The sequence below is a fragment of the Porites lutea genome, chromosome 8 (genome assembly GCF_958299795.1).
Source record: "Porites lutea chromosome 8, jaPorLute2.1, whole genome shotgun sequence".
Classification (NCBI taxonomy): Eukaryota; Metazoa; Cnidaria; class Anthozoa; order Scleractinia; family Poritidae; genus Porites; species Porites lutea.
The window spans coordinates 13,148,918-13,171,220 of NC_133208.1; the positions used below are offsets into that span (position 1 = coordinate 13,148,918).

The window sequence follows — 22,303 nt, forward strand, 5'->3', positions numbered from 1 at the left end:
CTGGCGTATGACGTTATTCTGAATAATATTGTTAGTGTGTTAAATATTACCATACTCACAAAATATCACATCAATCAACATGTATAATCATCAGTACGTGAGTTCATTTTTAAAAAAAAAAAAAAAAAGACCTTGAGTAGCCTTAAACGTTTCTTAGAAACGGGATGACATAAAGTGATACCCACGACCACGGAGCGGTTGAAAAATACCCCCTCCCGGCGAGAAAACGTCCGCTCGCGCGTGTCTCCTCGCGAGATGTATTTTTGTCTAAACTAAAACTGACTGAAGGGCACATCAGCTTTTAATTTTGTAAATTTACCTCATCAACCGGTTCAATTTATCATGCCATGAACCTATCTCAGTCTCCGAAGCGCCATGTCAGCGCGTTAGCCTTCATTCTATTTTTAAATTACTTTTCCCCTGACAATTTGCTGTTTTCACAAGCGTTCGCGCAGAGTCAATTCGCGCAATTCAAAGTAGAGGTTGATGGTTTGAGCTTCTTGATCGTCCTTGACCAGTTAAACTATCTTCGCTCTACACTTTAGTGATTTCATCCGCCATTGCTGGAAATCCTACTATGCTCTGATTGCTGAAGATTATTTTGCTGCGAAAGATGGATCAAAATATAGGCTGAAAATCTTATAACACGCTCGTACATGTGACGCTGATCTTAGATATGGATGAACCTGGATAGCCGTCACCCAGAAAGGGTTGGTTTGTTATTTGATTATTATTTTTACAAAGAACATTATAGAGGATCTCACTTACCTCTCCTATGTATGCATACCTTGCTCGGGAGTTAACACTGAAAATGAAACGTACATAATTACGTACATTCGTTATGACGCACAACAACCGGAAGTAGGGCCTTTTCTCTTGTTCAATATGCCTTGAGGGTACCAAATCTGTATTGCTAAACGTTTGACTCTTACAGAGGCTATGTGCTGGATAATTTAGACTAAACCACTGCTTAAGAATGCAAAAAGTCCAATTCCGGTCAACGTGCGCTGTTCAAAAACGTTTTTGCTTTAGTTCCCGGATCATTTTATCTTTCAGGGAAACTGCCCACCTACCCCTCCCCTACACCAACATTGACACTTAGTTCTTACTTAGAGCAAAATTTTGGCTTAGGGGACTAGTTCCCTAAAGAAGAGTCGCGATGAAGGAGTTCGATGATCGAAGTGAATAGGATCAAGGAGCAGGAATTAGTTCTCAAATCCACAACAAAATGCGAGTAAAGTAAATTAAATACAGTGATGATTGCGTTTATGTCCATTCCTGCATAACTATGACTGCCATGTTAAAGGTTCAACCGACTGAGTTTATATGATAAGCGCGGATCACTTCCTGTTTTTTTTTTTTGTTTTTGTTTTTGCTCAGTTCAGTTTTTTTTTCACTAGCCCTGATTAAAATATCAACGGGCTTTATAAATTATATAAATATACATTAGCAACTGATAACAATATCTTCATAAAGACTTCATCTAGTTGTCACATTCTTAAAACGATCCGTTTGTTACCAAGACATAATGATTTAAATGAGGTACATTAGATTGTTTTTCAGAAGCTAGCTACTGTTAAGTTAAGCAAGAAACAAAAGCTATTAACTCAAAGTGTTTTAAAAAGTTGGATCAGCAATGTGAATATTTGCTCCTACACTTTGCAATACAATACAATCGAATCAGATCAAATTCTTCCTCAGGTTTGCAAATACAGTTTTCGTTTTCAAAAACGTCGGATTAATAATAATTTACCCAAAACACAAAAATCTTTCACTTTTGTACTAAAATGCCCCCAAGGGTGAATTCATAAAATCCTTCAGCCAAAGGTCTCCCTGTGTCCTACGAAATCGCCCTAATCTAACCTTGCAAAAAAAATTTTAAAAATATTTTGAAGTTACCCTGCAAAAAATTTGATTCTCCCTAAAATCTGAGTGTTTTCTCCACTCTTTTCAATTTAACCGCTCCCCCCCCCGTAATAGTTGGCCGCACAACTGCGAAGATCAAATCTAACGTTCATTAGCTTTATCGGCCTTAGTTATAAATTATACACCATTATTTCTTAAATTCACATTCAGAAAGGAGTAAATAAGTAGGTACTTTTCATAAAATGTTGAGTAATCCTTTTTACTATTCTACAGTGGCCCTTTAAAGTTACATTTCCTCAAACTACTTTAATTCATGTGAACTTTGAGTAATATAACTTTCTTTCACGGTTTCTCTACTTCTCTGTTACTAAAATAAAATATTACAAAAAGTTATTTTGGCTGACGAAAGTTCTCGGTCTAAAAGGATAAACTACATAACTGTTCATAGAACTTACCTCCTCAATTTGTAACGCGATTCATTCGATGAACAAAACTGCATGAGAAGTGTCCAATAAATTGTAATTATATCATTTGCTACTTTAGATAGCCGATTATGGTAAATACGACTGAGTGATACTGATTCTGATTGGTCAATTCAACCGTTACAGCGCAGTTGGTGTATTGAGTTCTACGAATAGTGTGACGTCATTTGCCTGCGCCAATAAGACCTATAAAGAAACTACGCAATAACCCGTTTTACAAAAATTGCAGATCAACGTCTCTCGCGCTTATTGGTCGATTTTGGAGTCAAGACAAAAGAAATTGTGTACGATTTGTTAAAAGAGGAATAAGAAGCTTCGGACAAAAACACAACTCTCCCCCCCCCCCCCCCCCCGCTTCCCCACCCAAAACTAAAAGAAAAAAGCAGCAAAAACAACATATGATATATAAAAGAATAAAAAGAAATCTAGAAATGGAATTTCTCTACAGTCATAAAGGTATTTCTGCAATGACAATACAGTCAACCTTCCGTAAGCGACCAACCAAAAAGTGCATGAGACGACTTGGTCAGTTGCTTACGAGAATAGAAAGACAAAGAAGCTAGAACTTCCTACAAGCTACCTTTTGGAAGAAAATTCATTGCCTGCAATTTCCAAGTTACGATTTTTTTTATATGTGTTAAGTTTCACGTTGTTGTGGGCGACAAGAGGAGCCCGCAAACCTAATCTCGAGGATGTTATGACGCATGCGTCGCATGTATGTAACCAGCGCTAGCATTCGTTTGGACTTCCACTAAGAATAAATGGAATGCACAGAACGCAATTTGATCACGCGCGTTTCGACCTTCTACCCCTCATAATCTAATCACGCCTGTTGACCATCTGTCACGTGAAACTTGCGCAAAGCACAGAGTTGGAGCAAAAGCGTTTGGACCTCTAACCGGTGTCGCCCGCATTCCCTAACCTGTAGCCAGCGAAGCAAGCCTCGCGAGAACGCGCGAGCGAGGAGCCGAGGAAAGGAGTTGCTACCAACTCTTTCCCTTGTCCTTCTTTACGGTCAAACTACACAGCGAGCGACACTGTCAAGTACATGTTTCTGAATTTTTCTACCCAGTGGAATTCAATCGGGCTAAGAAACCGACGTTGGAAGGCAGCGCTTGAACCGGGCGCTTGAATCCCTCTTCACTTTCACTCTTCTCGTTTTTTCAGAACTAAACAAGACGCTTGACACAAACGAATACAAGAAGAAGGGTTTTCATTTTCCTTCCACAAGAACTATAAACTCGGTCCGACTTATCCTCGGCTCGTAATATTCTCTTTGCGAGAACTAAATCAAACGAGCTCCCTCGTCTGCATTGAGGGCTGAAACAAGTTCTCGGTAGGCAATCTGATCCCCTGAGAACCAAACTGCCAGCTTGGCCTGTTATCAATCAACTTTGTTTTCCGGAACGTCATTTTTCAGCCAATTGTATTTCCCTTCGTCTGGGCCAAGTACAAATAAAATTTTATGAGAGATCGTTGCAAGCTCTCCTTTCCTCTGCTCCTCGCGGCTTCGCCGCTCGCTCGCGCGTTCTCGCGAGACTCGCTTCGCTCGCACAAGTAGGAGAGCTTGCTCGCAAGCTACCTAACCTTTGGTTATTTCTAGTCTCTTAAAGTATATAGCGTACTCTCAGAACTGTAGTACATATACAACGATCATTGGAATCAAACCTTGCCTTAGGTGGTCTCTTACCGGGAGGAAAGCGGTCATTGCAAAAAGGACTCTTGGTCGTCTACGAGAGGTGGTCGTTTACCATATGTTTACGAGAGGTTCCAGCAGTGGGATTTTTATTGCCGCGAAAATTTTGGTGTTTTGGATAGGTAGTCCGCATACGAGAGGTGGTTGCTCATAGACGTTCGCCTGTAGAATTTTTTTTTTTTTTTTGCTGCTTTAAAATCTCGGCACGAAATGAAAAGACAACAAGTACAGTGATCGGACGCGCCAGCGCCGAATTAAGTGCTTGTAGTCGGATAAAATTAAAGAAAAACCGCAAATTTACTTGCAATTGTCAGCAAAGATGTGTTATCTTAATGGTCATACCTACCATACACTCTTTTTTTTCAACAAGAATATATTTTATAACAATATCGAGGCTGAAATTTGCGAAATTTTAAGAATATTTTAAGAATAAACCCCAGGCTGAGATATTGAAAAGCCCGGGAGACATTTTTGTGTGTTCAAAAGCTGTAAATTTAATACAGCTATATGTTTTCAACTTATTCCATTCTCTAAAGGGGAAAACTAGGCAAGAGGTGAAAGAAAAAGCTGCACTGACTACAATTGAGAACCCCCAATATATGTATTCTAAAACGGAAATGTCGCAAGATGTAATCTAAGAATAATACAAGGATATTTTCAGCCTAAAATCGGCAGAAAAATGAGAATATTCAGCCTGGGCCGGAAAAACACCATTCTTGTAAAAAAAGAGTGTACTTATGAAGTACTCACCAAAGAATTTCCGCCCACAGGCATCGGCGTCCTTGAGCCACGTACGTCAACCGGATTCATGGACCGGCAGCTAGTGCTTTGATTCATCGTCTCAACACTGAGAAAAAAATTAAAGCACTAAATACAAATTTGTTAGCGTCGAGGCATATTAACAATAGAAAGGCTTCACTTCCGGTTGACGTGCGTGGCTCTACAAAACGCTTTTGCTTAAGCTCCGTTATGCAGGCTTTCACCTCAAGAAGACATTTAAAGACATTTAAGAAGTTATAAGAATAGATCGAGTTTCTCCGCATAACTTGAAATTACAAAATAGCCCATAACCCGGAGCGTCTAACTTCCATACTGCGCCTATGCAACGTGGTTTTCACAAGTACGTTTATTTTTAGATAAGCTTTTCCCGCGAATTACTTTCGAAAAGCCAATCAATAGCAATTGCGTCATCAATGATAAACTTTTAATACGTAAATAGGACAACTCCTTCACATTGAAGAAAAAAATAGCGGACACACGTGAGGAATCTTCAGAGGAGTCTTCTGACAGTTCTTCAAACGACAATTTCAGTATTTACACGGAAACTAGCAGTGCAGAAGAAGATTTGCAAAACCTAGCCAGGACGTCTGCTTCATCGACGACAACGCATAATTCACGCAAAGAAATCATCTTCGAAATAGCCGACTGTGAAAAGGTCCAAGCGAGCTACTAACAATCTAAACGACGATCAAATGCAGGAATTGACCTCGTGGAACAGTTATTTTTCGCGGGAAAAGCTGATCTAAAAATAAACTAACTTGTAAAAACGCCGTTGCACGAATTTATGGCAGTTGAACGCTCCAGGTTATGGGCTCCTGCCAGCTATTACTTACACGAAAGGTAAGGCCAGGATATCCTGGCTCACTGGTTTGAGACAACGCCATACAACAGGCACGCTCGAGATAAACTATGCGCGCGAGGGAGGAGGACACACGCGAGGAGGAGAGAGGATTTTCTCTTTGAGGGGGATAGGGGTATCCTCTTTTGCCCCCAGCTGTAATGACCCCCTCCGTGTATAAGCCCCTTAGAAAGGTGTTTAAGAAATATTTGCCTCGGGGCATGTGCTGATTCCTTTAGACTTCAATATTTTTGAAATTTCACAATATATTGAAAGTCTATCATTGCGGAAGCAAGGCCGAATAAAGTATTCCTCTCCGACCCTAGCCCCCGATCCAGAATAGCGTTGTACCTTTTTATTTGAATGCCTGGTATATAAAAGGAAATGTTCATGGACCTCAGGGAAGAGCATCCTCGCAAAAAACATTGAGAGAAAAATCTCGAACGTCAACTCCCTTAAGATACTGGCTCTTTCATATTTTCGCGATAATATCAGATTGCAATCTCATTTCCGGTAATATTATGCTCCCGGCAACCGGCAAGGGAGTTTATTTGTACCAGTAAGTCCCCAAAACAGTTCTCGCTAGTTCATTTATTTATTTATTTACCCAATTTTTTCGTCGTTAATGAAGCCTTGTTGCACTTTTCCCGAGACAACAGTTGGATTGTCCAGCGGCAATACACAAAATTGGTTGATTACGAACCAATCAATTGTGTTGTTATTTTGGCTCATTACGCACACGAACCAATCAGATGGCGTCTTATTTTGGTCATTACGAAAGGAGAAACGAGCAAAACAAGGAACCTGAAATGATGTTTCGAACGTGATATTCGAAGAGGAAAAAATATCAATACCGAGGAGTACGCCATGGCGTCGCATCGCAGATTTAACATCCCTCTGCATTCTAACGATGCGTTAAAAACCATGAACGATCTTCGAAGGAAAGGCGAGCTTTGCGATGTTGTCTTGCATGTGGATGGACACGAATTTCCCGCGCATAAAATTGTGTTGGCGGGAGCGAGTTCTTACTTGCGAGCAATGTTTACAAACGGCATGTTGGAAAGTGGCATGAAAGATATAAAGTTACAAGGGGTAGAAGCGACTGTGATGGAAAGTTTACTGAATTTTGCATATACAGGCTCTATCGATGTAACTGTAGAGAACGTACAGGCGCTTCTATCCGCCGCTTCCCTGTTGAACTTGCAAAGCCTCAGAACTGTTTGTTGTGGTTTTCTACAGACACACCTTGATGCATCGAACTGTCTTGGGATTCGGGCGTTCGCCGATTTGTATTCTTGCTCCGAACTTGAGGAAGCTGCCTATCGTTTTGTTCGTCAACACTTCTTGGATGTAGTCAAGTGTGATGAATTCCTACAACTACCCAAGCAAGCGTTGCGGAATCTCTTGAGGGAAGACCTTCTTCAGATTCGATCTGAAAACCAAGTGTTCGAAGCTGTCGAAGCGTGGATTTTGCATGATTTTTGCCGACGTAAGGATTACGCGGTCGAATTGTTAACCAATGTAAGAGTTCCTCTCTTAACTCTTGAGTTCCTGGAAGCGCGAGTTTTTCCTTCGAAAATCATTAAGAACAATGCCGACTGCCAACTCTTTCTGGCCAAAGTGCTCAACGAAAGTGCCCGCAATCTCCCGCGATATATGACACTTCCACGCGCTCAACCGCAAGCTGTATACGCGATCGGTGGTCGAAACGCCGTTGATTGCCAGCTTTCGAGCTTAGAAAGATATGATACCCTAACTAACCAATGGACCTTATTGGCAAGCATGAAATATCCTAGAACTGCAGTGGGTGCTTGCAGTCTCAATGGTTTGCTTTATGTAGTGGGTGGAGAGTGTGCAGTTAGCACCCCTCATGATGACACCATGTATGTGCGACATGTTGAGTGTTATGATCCAGCTGTAAACCATTGGATTTCGTTAGCTGACATTGCTATTCAGAGGTCGTTTGTTGCAGTGACAGCATTGAATGGCTACCTGTATGCTCTTGGCGGTGAAGACAGAACTTGCAGTTATAACTATGTTGAGAGATACGACCCAAAAACAGATCACTGGAGTACTGTGCAATGCATGAGACGAAAGAGATCCGGAGCAGGAGTTGCTGTTTGTGACGGTTTGTGTTATGAGCCCAACTGTAAAATAGTCAAACCTCCGGCAAGAAACCATCCAAAATGCGTAGATTTGCACATTACCTTGTGGTTTTCCTCATAATGTTCTATCTACATAGTATTACTGTAAATCCCCTATTAAGTCCCCCTCTCAAATAAGCCCCCTCCCTCTAATAAGCCTCCCCCCTTTTCAGGGAAAGAAAGGCAATGAGCTCTCCCTCTCTACTAAGCCTCCCCCCTTCCCTCCCTTAATTATTCTTCACTAATAAATAAGAGGCTGTATTAATCAATCACGACTGTAAAACTTAGCAACCTGGAAGTTCAGATTTTATTCTGATCTACTGCTGTATGACCTCCAGCCTTCTTGTTTTTGAGCTGCTCCACTTTGTATTCTAGTTTTTTATGGAGAACTGAAACCATCGTCTTCTGTAAATTAGATAAGTTCCCCCTCTCAAATAAGCCCCCCCCCACCTCAAATGGGCTTGAAATAAATAAGCCTCCTGGGGGGCTCAATAGAGGATTTATGGTAACTGACAGAAAACTGATTTTGGTGGTTTTGAATTGGTGATTGCTTATGAAAGGTGATAACACAGGGAAGTTTAACCTTGCTGTTTTAATTTCTGAGATATCAAGTTTTATGACTACAAAATATAGTTAATTTGTTTTTGAATATAGCCTGTCAGCAAGCTCTCTGAGGTGCAGTGGGATGGGAAAAGGAAGGAGAGCTTGCTACTACGTCTCTGGAATTTGAATTCCACCTCCAATTCCCCTGTGGCTCTCTTTCAACTGAGCTGTCAGATTTCCACCAATCAGCGCAAAGTGGAACAAGTGTGAACGTAAACAAACATTGAAAAACACATGCCTAGGGTAGTGACATCATTACTAATGTCATCTCCGCCAATCAGCATTTTGCATCAACTTTTTCGATGCAGATATTCAATTCCAGAGACATAGTTGCAAGTTCTCTCTGCCGCCAGAGCTCCCTGGAGAGCTTGCTTGCAGGCTATTTTGAATATAGTACATATCATACTTTGAATCAGCTTTTGAGCCCCTTTAAAGGGAAATGTCTAAGAGGAAAATGATCATTATTCAGATGTTGAATTTCTAAACTTTTGAGGGTATGTTCGTAATGGGAGGGGTCCTTTGCTTTGTAAGAATGTTCTGTGATAATTTTTGGGACTCCAGATCTAGGAGAAAGAAGCCAACAGAACAGAACACCATGTTTTATCTGATATGTGGACAACAAGAAGTGCATTGGATGAAACACTCTTTTTGATATGGCTTTTCAAATGATCAAGAATTACCTCACAGGTTTTGTTGCAATGCAAGATTTCATTGTAAAAAGTTTGAAAAATTTAGTGCAGTGTTCCCTGAAGTAACCTTGCAACCGTGAGTTATTTTTGGAAAGTATTAGACTATTATCAAACGTAGGCAACAAAATTGCAAAATCATGCTTCAAACAATGGGTCCGGATGGCCAGGGCTTATTGTAGTTTCTGTAGAATAACGCACTTAGGCCCAGGTCAGACGTGGTGCTTCTGCTGTGCCGAACTTAATTCTAATTTGGTTCGACTGTAGCACGGCAGGAAAACAACTTTGATTCAGACGTCGTGCCAGAGTCGAACCAAATTCACGATTTACTGATGCCTCGTAACAATTCTTCTCCCAACTCCCCATGGGAACGCAGTCTCGCCAAAATACATTAATATAATTTATGAATTTTGTTTAGCGCGGCAGAAGCACGACGTTTGAATCGCTGCCGTGCCAGAGCCGTGTAGCACGGCAGCGCTTGTCGAACTTAATTGCTTGCCGAACTTAATTCAAAAGTTTGATTCAGACGACGTGCTTCTGCCGTGCTTTTGTCGAACTTAATTCCTGAATTTAGTTCGGCACAACAGAAGCACGACGTCTGAACTGGGCCTTAGGAGTATTGGATGCTATTCCATGGTTACCTCCTGTAAAGGGTTGCTTTGGCAATTGGTCATTGTAAATTTGGGCAATGGGTATACCAAGGTCACTGCAATGATTTGCTTAAGTGACCACTAAACAATAGCTTCTCAGTGCACAATTCCCAATGCCTAAAAGCAACCTTCATTGAAACAGCAACACTGTACATTTACAAGTGGGTAGATGGAGACTGTACTACCCAAAGAAACTATGCAATGACAAGACTTAAACCCAGATCTAAAGATCCAATGTCTGATGTGTTAACTATTAGACCAGACATGTCAACATTGTTGTCACGCTGGTGTAGAAAAAGGAACACTTGCCAACTATATAGTTATTATTCTTTAAAAATAATACAAAATTTCACACAAAAATCGGTGCCCGTGGACCACAAAAATCTGCCCATGTTATCTCAGACACTTTTTAAATGCTTTGTATTATTGAAAGAGCAAGTTGTTTGCTTTTCTATTGCAGGGAAGATATTCATTGCAGGGGGCTATGACCGTGGAGTGCATAGCGACCGAGCAAGTGTTGAATGCTATGATCCTGATTCCGACACCTGGACTTTTGTCACTGAACTTGAAAAAGCACGGTCAGGCATGACACTGGCAACCATTAACGGATACATCTATGCGCTAGGTGGCCGCAACAGAAGTACAGATCATTATTTTGATCTCGCCGAAAGATACAACCCCCAGACCCATCAGTGGCAACCTATAGCACCCTTGAACACACCCCGAGCATGGCCTTCAGTGGCAGTTTATGACAACAAGATATTTGTGCTAGGGGGATTTGATGGAGCACATAGACTCTCCAGTGTGGAAGTTTACGATCCTGACACAGATACTTGGCGTTTTATGCAGGACATGAACACTTGTCGAGCAGGAAGTGGTGCAGCTGTGTTGTAAAGAGTTTGCAAGCAAAATAAAAGAGCTATTGTTTGATTTCTTTGAAGTCTTTCGAGGGCTGTTGTGTGGTGGACTTGGCACTTGCGTGATGTTTTTTCACGGTTTTACGCACATTCTTAAATTTGTAGATGTTTTTGCCCAACTTGCTGCCAACAAAAGAATACCCTAGCCTGCTTTGGCAAAGAAATAATGCCTTTATGTTTTCTTTTCATCTACTTGCCTTTTCAAAGTGCAATCTGTGATGTGGTGAATTCACCATTTTTTATTTCTAGTTGTTTGAGAAGTAGCTTTTTGTACAAAGTTTACAAAAAGATTCTTTACCTATGGACTGCAAACACTTTGGTTTGTAAATGGCAAATAACAGTTGCAGTGAATGCTCTGGTTTTTCCTTACTGCTTTGCATATTTATGGTACAAACAGGAGATGAAAATTAAAGTACCGATATTTCCACTAAAATGTTTGTTTAGTGCAGTATTCAAGGCACGAGTGTGCTAGCCCGAGAGCAAGCTGTCCATATTACTGGTGAGGGCCACCCCTCACTGACTCATGCATTTCCTTTCATGTGATGGTCACATGACTTTCCACAGTATTCTCCAAATGGAGAGCTTGCACACAGGCTAAGATTGTACCCTAAGTAAACACTTGCAGGGAGCACAGCAGTCAGTCATAAACCAATAAGTACAGGAACTACCCCACTTCTGTCACCATATTATAAACTGAACTCAACCGTAAGATCAAAATGGTGACTGCCCCTCCCCCCCAAAAAAACAACAATGTTACAGGGCATTCAGACTATGCATAGCATTACACGTGGCACCCAAGGTTTGTGCTTAAAGAAATGTTTTCTTTTTGTCCGAGATCGTCATGACCCTGCAAGCAGAGGCTACCTGATCTTTCCAATATTGCAGTGGAGGATTGGAATCCCATTTATGCCAAACACAAGATTCAAGTTGACAAAGCCTAAGATATTTAAATAAGCAGATAAAAATGCAAAATAAAGGACTGTTGAATTAATCTCAATAGCTGAACTCCCCTAGTTGAGGAATAAGCCATTTTTCTTACCCCTGAAAAATGCAATAATGTTGCATTCACCCTTAAGACTTTCTTAATAGAAATATGCAGTACTTTTCTCAAAAAAGTAGGAAAAACTGTATGTGAACCCCTGAAGAATTCACTTAAAAATTAATGTCCCCCCTAACAAATTTCTGATTCAGCGTCAAAGGTTCCTTTAACCGCTATAAAACTTCATCTCAACCTCATTCAATCTCAGTGAATACACTACAAATTTTACTAAAATGCTTGTAAATTTAATACTATCAACAAATAATAAAAATTTCAAGATAAATCTAGGTTTGTTAAAAGGCATGATTGAGCACCTACAGTTCACTTCAAAAAATGTGATTAAAATGTACTGTATAGACAGCCAAGTAGATAAAATGCCTAACACACATTACAGGGGCAGATCTAGGGGGAGGGTGCAGGGGGTGCACACCCCCCTGAGATGACCTGTGGTTTTCTAATACAACTGGTATTCTGCAGAAAAAAAAACTGTGGATTATTGGTGTTGAAGTAGAGCAAGAGACGAGTGCACCCCCTCCTAAAAAAAATCCTGGATCCGCCCCTGCATTAATAAAATTGTTACCATGTGACATCTTAAACATAACTCCATGCAACTACATAAACCAGTTTCAACTGTTTTGTAAACTAAAGATTCTACATATATCAAGAGAAGATACAGTTGTATGTCTGGCATGTTTTTAAACTGAGACTTGATGCAGTAACAGGATTTTGCCATCTGGTGCACTTCTTCATTCATGTGAGATGTTCTTACCAAGTTAATGACTGGGTCAGTGTTATAGTTGAAAATAAAATGACTTCTACAGCATGGCTGAATTTTCTTATAAATAAATAAAAATTATAGTTAAATTGGTGACAATGAAGCCCTCTGTCTTGCTGTCAAGTCTGGATGCCAAAAGTCCACAATTAAAATAAGTCTAAAGCTTGATCCATTGTGCCACACTTCATGATCAAATGAGTCGTCAATGATTATTGCCTTGCCTTCTTCCCATGTTCTGTTGATGAAATGGGTGTAAAAAAATTATTAATCTGTTAATTTTTAGAGCAGTTTTTAGTAAGGCCATTTACATGATGTTGTTATTTGAAGTGTGCGCATGTGTGCGTACAGTGCGGATGCAACTTTTGTAGCTCTGGTACTTTTTCACTTCAACTATTCGCAATAAATCTTAAGCCGTCTACACACCACCTGCCTCGATTAGCCTTGCTATTTGCAGGTGGTGTGATATTTGTATATTTAATGTAAGAAATAAAGATGTTGTTGTTGTTGTTGTTTTTGAAGTATTATTTGATTATTTCAAGAATATTTTGGAGCTAACTATAGAGAATAGGGTAAAAAAGTACACTTGAACATGTGTTGGTACAGACCAAGGGTTCCCAGGTCACAGTAGTGGAAAACCCAACAAACCCAGTTTCTTAGTGTACCCTCCAGGGGGGGGGGGGGGGGTACTTTAGGAATTTCTGGGTGGGGATGTGCCGCTGGGATCCTGGAACCCTTAACCTATACCAGAGCTAGTTCAGCTGAATTTTGCTACCCTATACTAGAGTAAACTCCCCAAATTCCCCCTATACTAGAGTAGCTGTTTCCCTAGTCCAGATAAAATCTTCAACAAACTGATCAGTTTCCTGAAAAATGATACCCTATTCTAGACCCAAACGCTCTGATTTATATACCCTATCCTAGAGTAACCTGCTTGAAAACCATACCCTTCACAGCGGCCCATACCTATATAGCCCATATGTGGCAGTACCCCCTTGGGGTGTACCCCCCTCCAGGAGATCTTCTTTGTCTCATAAGCCTTTGACATTCTCAACATTTCGTCTTTACTTATTAACTACATATGTATGATAAATCCCCTATTAAGCCCCCTTCCCTCCCCTCCTCCTTATTTGCTGATAAATGATAGACTGTATTAATCAATCACGACTGTCAGGAGACTCCCGCAGGAGTCTATTGCGACTGTAGAACATTGCTTGGACTGATCTAGGATGCTTTATTCACCAGCTGGAGGTTCTGATTTGTTTTCGAACCTCCAACATCTTGTACTTGAGCTTTTCCACTTTGCCTTCTAGTTCTTTATGAAGAACTGATACCATCTTCTTTGCTAAATTGAATAAGCCCCCCCCCCACCCCCAGTCTCTTTTTAGCCCCCCTGGGGGGCTTAATAGAGGATTTACGGTACCCAGATATTACATTTTTAAACATTTTTGAGATTCCCCTGGTGACTGACATGTTTGTAGGTATAGTTAGGGTTTCTAAGTCTTACTTTGTTTCTCTGCCGACCCTGATGGCTACATGTTTGGGGATCACAAGTCCAAGATGAAGGCGTAAGCGGCAGTTTGTGGGACCAGTATGTGGCCAAACATGAGTTCCTGGAAGCATCACGGAATACTTGATCTATAGGAAAGAATGATTGAAAAAATGAGGGAGTAGGCTGCAGACATAAGAACACTGTGTTTCTCCTTTCTAAAATTAGCAACTGACATGATTTCCAACATTCTTTAAATCAGGAATTTGAAGCAGTGCTCAACAACACTTGACACCAACTATGTACTGTGGGCCTGTAACAGTCTCTCCCCCATGAGACATGGACCACCACACCAGCGACTATGTCCCCTACTTTTATGGACAGAGCATGGGTTCTTCAGCATCCCACAGAATTTGTAGATGCAAGGGTTGTGAGACAGGGCCTACAGTTTATTGTCCTTATTCAAGAGGACTAGAAAGTCTAACTGTTTGCAGATGTCTTCACAAAGGCAGCATTTTCTGCTCAGTTATTTAAATAAAGACCTTGAGTGTTGCTCTGGCTAGGTTTAGAACCGGCAGCCTCCTGCTTGGCAGACAGGTGCTTTTCAAATCCAAACAAGCTTACTAGGTAGTTTCAGTTTGGTATGTGCCCTCTCATTAAAATGTAGTGATTTTTAGGATCAATTTGAGGTTTCTGGGAAAATTCCCACGTATGCCTCCCCTACGCTATCATTTTGCCCTAAGTAAAAAGTAAGTGTTAATGTTAGCTTAGGGGAGGAGTAGGAGGGCAGTTTCCCGAAAACGTAAATTTATCCGATTTTTATCAAAGTATAGGAAACAGGGTAATGCAATTCACTCTATTTGGGGTTAAACAATGTGACAGAGTACCTGTCCTCTCTTACAGCTGGTAGCATCATGTATAGTATCAATGATAGCACAAGTTTGTGGGGTCTTTTGACAAGCTGCTGCATTCTTCCTGCCACGCTGGTACATAGTAAATTGTTTCCAATCTCCCTGCTGGCGCAGATTTTCCTCCTCAGGTATAAACCCTCCAGTTTTCTTATCAAGTACGGACAATCCTTCATCTCTGATTACTTTCCAGTTGGCTTCAAGTTTCCTGGTATCATTTTTATGAAAATTATGTTACAGTTTGTAATTGTTATACCAAAATTGATTATATATCATTAATTTCATTGTCGTCATCGTTGTCATCATCATCATCATCATCATCAGAATCACACTCTCATAGTAACTATCATCATAATAAAGTCATAATCATATAATAAACATTCCTTGGCTTGTTTGTTTGTTTGTTTGTTTATTTTTTTACTGTTTCGCCTCCTTTTTATTTGCCGCACTGTTATTGTAAAGTTTATCGTAATGTTATGTTAAATGATGTTTAATAAATAAATTATTAAAAAAATAAATAAATAAACATTCCATACAGTAACTTACAATATTATAGTTAAGGAATGATATCAAATTACCATAGTTAAAATATTATAATAATAAACATGCACTGTAACAGTGATATTGAATTTGTTCACAGCATGAAATTAATAATAATATTCTAACTGTTATATTTCATTGTTATAATCATATTTATTTCTTAATTTTGTTAACAAATTATTAAAAAAGTAATTAATGCAACTATGTTAAGTATTCTATCAATAATATTGCAACTTCAGTTAGGTGTGAATATTAAAAGTTACTTGGAACTTCACGATGGTTATAACAAATTTTAGAAAATTTAAAATTAATTTTATTGTGATAATTTCTCAAAATCATAACACCAATGTTAATCACCATTATTAAAATCTCCCACCATTACTCAACATTAATATATTCAGACTTATATCTACTTCATGGTAAGGGGAATATGTTGGATTTCGGGAAGGGGTAGGTGGGCACCATTTACAGAATCTTATATTGACTCAAATTCTCAATCCACAAAGCACTAGTTGCGATCAGGAACTTAATATTGGCTGCGGCCACATTAGGGGACTTAACCAAGTTATTTCCAATTGCAGTGAAACCTGTATTAAGTGGACACCATATTAAGCGGACACCCTCTATTATGTGGACAGTAGCTGAAGTCCCCAAATTTATCTTCCTTATTTACTTTAAATGAAACCTTTACTAAGTGGAAGCCTCTATTAAGTGGATGCGGACACCTAAAAAGTACTTGAAATGGTTATTTCTATTGTTGACAACCTGTATTGAATGGGCACTTGTGATTAAATTCCACCACCAAACATGCAAGACACTGGAAATGCGAAAGATTGCCACCCACAAGTTTTTCAATTTTTACATTAAAAAACATGACTTGAAAAACTTATTTGATTAGTTTCACAGTACAGTATTGTTTTCTATTTCGTTTTGTTTCTATAGAGCTTGTTACACTCATCTGATTTCTTCAAATTTGAGTTGCAATCCATGTTTATGGTACTAGGATCAATCAGTCCACTTTAATAAAGAAATTAATGCAAACGTATATCGTTATAGTCGTTGGAAATATTCTAAATGTTTCCACTGTCCATTTGAATGGCATTTGACACCTCATATGACATTGTCTATCGAAACCTGTATTAGGTGGACACCCTGTATTAAGTGGACACTACAGCATTCCCCGAGGGTGTCCGCTTAATACAGGTTTCACTGTAACTAATTAAAGTTAATTCATTTTAAAAACTGCGAATGCGGTCAGGTCTTAACTGAGTTCTAACCGGGCTATGCAAATCAACCAAGAACAATAGACTTTTTTAACCAGGTTAGGTTTTTTTAAACCACCTGGTGAGGTAGTTTAGCGCAGGATATAATAATATTATCAATCAGTCAATCAGTCTCTGCCTAGGTGTGAGAATGGTCAAAATTTTGGCTTTACCATTGCGGCAAGCACAACAATTTCGACAGGAGTAATAGGCTCCTGGTTTTGATAATTGCTTCTTTCATTCCAAGTTCAGCTTTTCTTTCTTAACACAACTGAGTTAAGACTTTTAAGAAGTTGACCTCTTTTTATCAGTAATACGGGGTCAAATTTTGTCAGTCACTCTAACTGTCTAAGGCGAGCCTTATGGTTGACCCAAGTGAGGGAAAAGACAAAACTTCATGACATTGAATGACTTTGTAAAAGTCTAAATCGAGACTGGCCACTGATAATTAACTCTTTTAACCAGGTTGCATTCTGAAGAATTTCTTCACCGGGTGAAAAAACCCAGTTGTTTTGCCAAGTGCGCCACAGCCATTGTTTCTCAAAATGAATTTAAGCAACTTCGTACCCCTACCATTTGGCACAATAGCCTGAGAAAAAAGCCAACATTTTGTGATGTCACCAGCAGATTCCCTGCAAAAATGATGTCTGAGGAATGAGCACAGAAATTCCACATTGATGAGATGTCACTTCCCTGATTGGATGAAGCAAATTTTCAACTGGTGATGCGTCACTAGTGCCCGGATCAAGGTAGTGTCGACACATCCACGGTATGGAATTTCTCCACTGATGTTCCTCAGACATCATTTTGAGGGGAAACCAGAGGTGGCATCATGAAATGTTGGGTGTTTTATAAGGTTAAAAGCACAATAAATTAAGTCAGTTATAGTCGTTAAGAATAATTTTATAAAGCTTCTTCACAAGGTTTTTCATCAGCTAGAGTAAGATGTGACTTCTCGCAACTTGCATCCTATTGGATACAACACAGCTTTTCCAAATAGATCATCATAAATTTACTGTTACCAGACAGACTGACAGAAGTGACATCAGGTGTTAAAAATAATAATTCTAACAATTAATTGCATGTAGCTAAATGTAATGTAGGCTAGGTTAAACAACACAATGCGGCTACCGTTTTCCATAAAAAATCGTGCATAGGGTGGTCTTTAGGCATTTGAAGGGTTCTATTAATTTTACAGTGCTCAATTTGTTGAGGTCAATCACTTCACTGATCATGTTGCCGTCACCTGCGGTAGCTTTAGCCCTTTTTTTTCACCAGCCACCCCTCCCCTTGAATGTTTTTCTTGGTACGTATCTGTGATACGCTTGTCTTCACTAAGGTTCTCTGTGTCACATTGCCTGGTGGTTGCTGCTCACAGGTTGTCATTGTTACCTTCTGGGTCCCCATGCGGCTCCCTTTGTTTCAACATCAACTTTCCCCACTCCCATCTAGCTATTGGCAACTGATTTAACTATGATTTATAATATGTACAAACATTAAGTTGAACTCTCAGAAATATTGCTAATGGGGGTGGGAGAGATATGTACAGTTTCATACACAGTGTCTTGATAAGACTGACTTACTGTATGGCCGTTAAATATCCAGTTTCTTTTGCCGTCCAGAAAGGTTGAGCTTTCAGGGGAGTATCAGCATTGTAGAGGGAGCGTTGTAGAGCAGACAGAAAGATGCCTTTACCTGCAGCCTCATCGTACACCTTGTAAGCCTGTAACATAAAATTTAGGGCATCTTAACAAACAGCAGTTTGACACCATAAGATTAAAGAAGAAAAATAAAAGAATAAATAAAATTATTGGAGAAATACCTCATCTGGTTTTCCAACCCGAGTCAGTGCATCTCCTAGATGAAAATAAAACCTCCCATCATCAGCCCCGGCATGGCCACTTGAGATTCCTTCACGTAACAGAGGAATTGCCTCAACATAACGCAAGTGGTCTGTTTTAAGAATAAAACCCAAATGCGACTTTGCAAAACCATTTGTTGGATCCAGGTTTATAACCTGAGAGGAGAAAACACATGTAGATCTAAGCTTAACAATTAAGGACTACTACTCTAATTAGTAGTACTTAATAGAGGAATACTGTGACTGGATCATTTTACAAATGAACGTGAACATAGACTATATGTTACTTACATTAGAAATGTTACAGAAAATTGAATGTTTATTGTATTTTTTTTAATTGAACAAAATAATAATCATATCATTGCTCAAGATCAGGACCCCTGACATCACATCAACAGGTGTTTTTAGGCACAATAAAGTCCTATTTTAGCAAGGCTGTAGAGTGAGGAAATAAGTGGAGCTCTGTTTAGACAGTCAAGAAAAAAGTGCTTGAATACTGCCATTGTAAAATTAAAATAAAAATTATTAAATAAATTAATAAATCAGTGTATTCTCTCCCCTTATAGGGCTTTTTATACATACTGAATCAAACAATTCAAATAGAACAAATCAAGGTTAAGAAATCCCAACTGGTAGGAGGTTTAACAGAACTTTGGCTTATTAGAAGTCTGATTGTTAGGACTTGAACTTGAGGCTATCACTACCAAGAACAAATCCAGCTAGCAGTCAGGGTGGGGCTTGAACTTGGAGCCTTGGAACTGTAAGTGTAGTGCTCCAACCACACGGCCAAGCTGCAGCCTATACATTTTTGTATGGATGGCTTTAACTGTACCTGATTATAAATGCTTTCTGCATCCCTGTTCCTTCCCGACAGGAGATACTGCACTCCTAGTTCATTCATAAGCTTTATGTCTCCAGGGAACAAATTTAATAGTTTCTTCAGCACATTAGCGGCTTGTCCAATCCGACCAAGGAAACTGAGCCGGTTGGCCTGTCGCCTCATCACTCTTCGCTTCAACTCGAGAGGACAGTCAGGCAACTTGACTACGTTACCATAAGCTTCTATACTTTGCTGTAACACTTCATTACTTTGCTTCAAGTCTGCCAGTTTATCAAGGGACTGTGCCTTTCCATACAATGCCCTTGGACTCTTTGGGTATTTATTTACAAGGCCTTCGAACTTTCTCAGGGCATCTCCTATTTGGCCTTTATCTAAAATGCTTTGTGCTTTGTCCAGCTCCTTTGCAATGGATTTATCAAAGCTGTTAGTTATAGCTGCAAGTGGATCATGCGATTTTTCTTTTTTAGCTTTCTTTTTTGTCCTTTCTGTGGGCTTAACCTCCTCTGTTTCAACAGTTTGTGTTTTTGTTTTCTGTTCTAAGTTTAAATCCTGCTGATGTAATGCTCTAACAATGTAAAAAGTAACACTAGATGCAAGAAGAATAACAGAGAGAATGACTAGCCACTTGATATAAGGAAATCTCCTTGGTTCAGACTCCTTTTGCTTGGTTCTTGCACCACCATGACCACTATCAGTATCTGTAAAATGACAAAGGCAATATTATTTAGTGAGATAAAATAATCTTTATAATAATAATAGTAATAGTAAATTAATAATAATAATAATAATAATAATAATAATAATAATAATAATAACCACAACCACAATTAATATTAATAATGATTAAGAAAAACATAAACATGTAAAAACTAACAAGATAATGTTCCAACATTTTGGGGACTTCATGATGCCATTATCAAGGAACTGGAAATAAATAAATACAATGATAAGAATAATTTTTTCCTCATCTTAAGTGTTTTACTACTGTTGTGTATATGTTGTAGTTAACATTATCTTAGGCAATTTTTGTTTTCCTTTTGTCTTTGGGTATGGTAATGTATGCTAATGAAGTTGAAACAAAAGAAAAAGAAAAATTACCCGAGATATTGGTGTCTACCTATTTGAAGAGGGCAGGATGTTAAGATTAGCTGTTTTCAATGATGCATCTGAGATGTCAAGGGTTTTGGTGGTGAATACAGGTGTTCAACAGCAAGAGATTTATATTATCTAATATAATTTATGTTAACGATCGATTTCGACATACATTTTAAAAGATAAATCAACGATAAAAAAGGTTAGTTTGCTCCATTTTCATGCCTCACTTTAACTTTACATATTCCTGATTTTTTTTTAAAATGTAATTTAGTAATACGTAAGGGGAAAATCTGTAAAGTAGACTAAATTTTGCTTTGCAGTTATCTTTTTGTTTTTTTACTATGGTCTTCAGTAATTTTCTGTAGGTATTAAAATCTCTTGTTTACATTTGATTTTCAGTCAATCCATTTCAAATATTGTGATAAAATAAATTGACAAGTCTGAATTATCTCAGTGACAAGTGAACTGTAGTATCTTAACCCTTAAAGTCCCAATATCCACAAACAAATTCTCCAGACTGATCTCAGTACATTTCCTTAAGAAATTAGTTGAGAGAATTTGATAAAAGATCAAGGAATTTTCTCATTGGTGATCATTTCTGTAATTCTCATAACCTCTTCTCTTGGTTATGTACAGATATTACAAGGAGAAAATTTATGTTGATCATTATTGGGACATAAAAATTTTATGTCCCAATAATGATCAACATAAATAGTCAAAGAGGGCTACTACTTCCACACCAACTCATGAAGCATTCCTCTTATGTTTTCCACGAAAAAAAATCCAGATATTTTGCATTATTATTTAATGAGAAGCACCCATAACATCTAAGTACAGGAAATTGTGTCATTGTTTTCAGTATTAAATAGATTATCACATTTTGGATAAACTGTAACAGTTAATTCAAGGCAAATTTGGGCCAGACTCAGTCCTAATAAAAACTATATTAATATATGTTAAACTTCTGGGATAAAAATTTTAATAAAGTTCTGTTTACCCCAAAATGGATGAATGTTTTTTCAGCTGCAAAATTATATATAATTGATAATGTTTGAATATTTTAATATTATTCACCTGTTTCTAAGTCTCACAACATCTACTGCTCAACAAATGAATGCAGATTAATTTTAGCTCAGCTATGTTGCTTTTTCTGAATCTATACTCGTATGGTGAACAAATGCATAATTTGCCACTAAGTAGCTTGCCAAAGGCTTAAGTAACTGAAACGTTATCGGGCCGTAGAACATTAGCTGCTCCCTTAAAATTTGTAACAGTGTGTATTAAAAATAAGTAAAACATTTTAAAAGCTGTACTACATGCCCTGCTCTTGATAAGTAATCAGGTTCATTTCCACGGTGTTCTGCTCCATATCTCATGTAGCAAGAACTTTGAGAAGCATGTGCCTTTTAAGAAAGCTTAACGATTGATTCTGATAAAAAAAGCTATCTGAAGCACTTTAAACTTGTTAAATTTGGCAAAATCTTCAGATGCATCACTTCACCTTGCAGTACGTACTAGCATCATTCCACGATCATGTAAAAACAGCCCAAAATTCATCTAACTTACTTTTATTTTTATCGCCCGTTACTCTTTTACGAGGTGGAGCCATCGTTGTAGTTTCAGGAACTTCAGCAACGGTTATAGATGAATAAATTCATGTCGCCTCGACAAAAACTTTCCTCCAACTGTACAATCTCGTTTCACGCGCGTTCGCGGGATTATAATCAAGAGCCCTAAATGAAACCTGAAAGCGGTATTCCATACAGAAGATGCGCAAAAAGCAAATTCACTAGCGATTTGAGCTTGCGTTTCTTTTGACCCGCGGACGAAAACT

General features: G+C 38.8%; 2 protein-coding genes across 2 annotated transcripts; one reads left to right on the top strand and one right to left on the bottom strand.

Annotated features, from left to right (window-relative positions):
• The first annotated feature begins 6,436 nt into the window (after positions 1-6,436).
• Positions 6,437-11,095, top strand: LOC140947113 (kelch-like protein 28). The gene is made up of 2 exons (XM_073396195.1): positions 6,437-7,790; positions 10,206-11,095. Exons 1-2 carry the CDS (start codon positions 6,530-6,532, stop codon positions 10,637-10,639), a joined length of 1,695 nt encoding a protein of 564 aa, XP_073252296.1. The 5' UTR covers positions 6,437-6,529; the 3' UTR covers positions 10,640-11,095.
• Positions 11,096-11,924: 829 nt separating this feature from the next.
• Positions 11,925-22,193, bottom strand: LOC140947114 (aspartyl/asparaginyl beta-hydroxylase-like). The gene is made up of 7 exons (XM_073396196.1): positions 22,036-22,193; positions 19,366-20,072; positions 18,495-18,689; positions 18,256-18,395; positions 14,850-15,078; positions 13,981-14,111; positions 11,925-12,711 (listed from the first exon to the last, which is right to left on the bottom strand). The coding sequence occupies exons 1-7, from the start codon at positions 22,076-22,078 to the stop codon at positions 12,561-12,563; spliced, it is 1,596 nt and encodes a 531-aa protein (XP_073252297.1). The 5' UTR covers positions 22,079-22,193; the 3' UTR covers positions 11,925-12,560.
• Between the last annotated feature and the right edge of the window lie 110 nt (positions 22,194-22,303).

What these genes read in the sequence shown, in the direction of transcription:
- LOC140947113 (XM_073396195.1), top strand. Translation starts at nt 6,530, where the DNA reads ATGGCGTCGCATCGCAGATTTAACATCCCTCTGCATTCTAACGATGCG. An exon ending in AGGAGTTGCTGTTTGTGACG is followed by an intron (nt 7,791 to 10,205) that starts GTTTGTGTTATG and finishes TTTCTATTGCAG; the next exon opens with GGAAGATATTCATTGCAGGG.
- LOC140947114 (XM_073396196.1), bottom strand. Translation starts at nt 22,078, where the DNA reads ATGGCTCCACCTCGTAAAAGAGTAACGGGCGATAAAAATAAAA. An exon ending in AACGGGCGATAAAAATAAAA is followed by an intron (nt 20,073 to 22,035) that starts GTAAGTTAGATG and finishes GTCATTTTACAG; the next exon opens with ATACTGATAGTGGTCATGGT. An exon ending in CAGAAAGCATTTATAATCAG is followed by an intron (nt 18,690 to 19,365) that starts GTACAGTTAAAG and finishes TTCTCCTCTCAG; the next exon opens with GTTATAAACCTGGATCCAAC.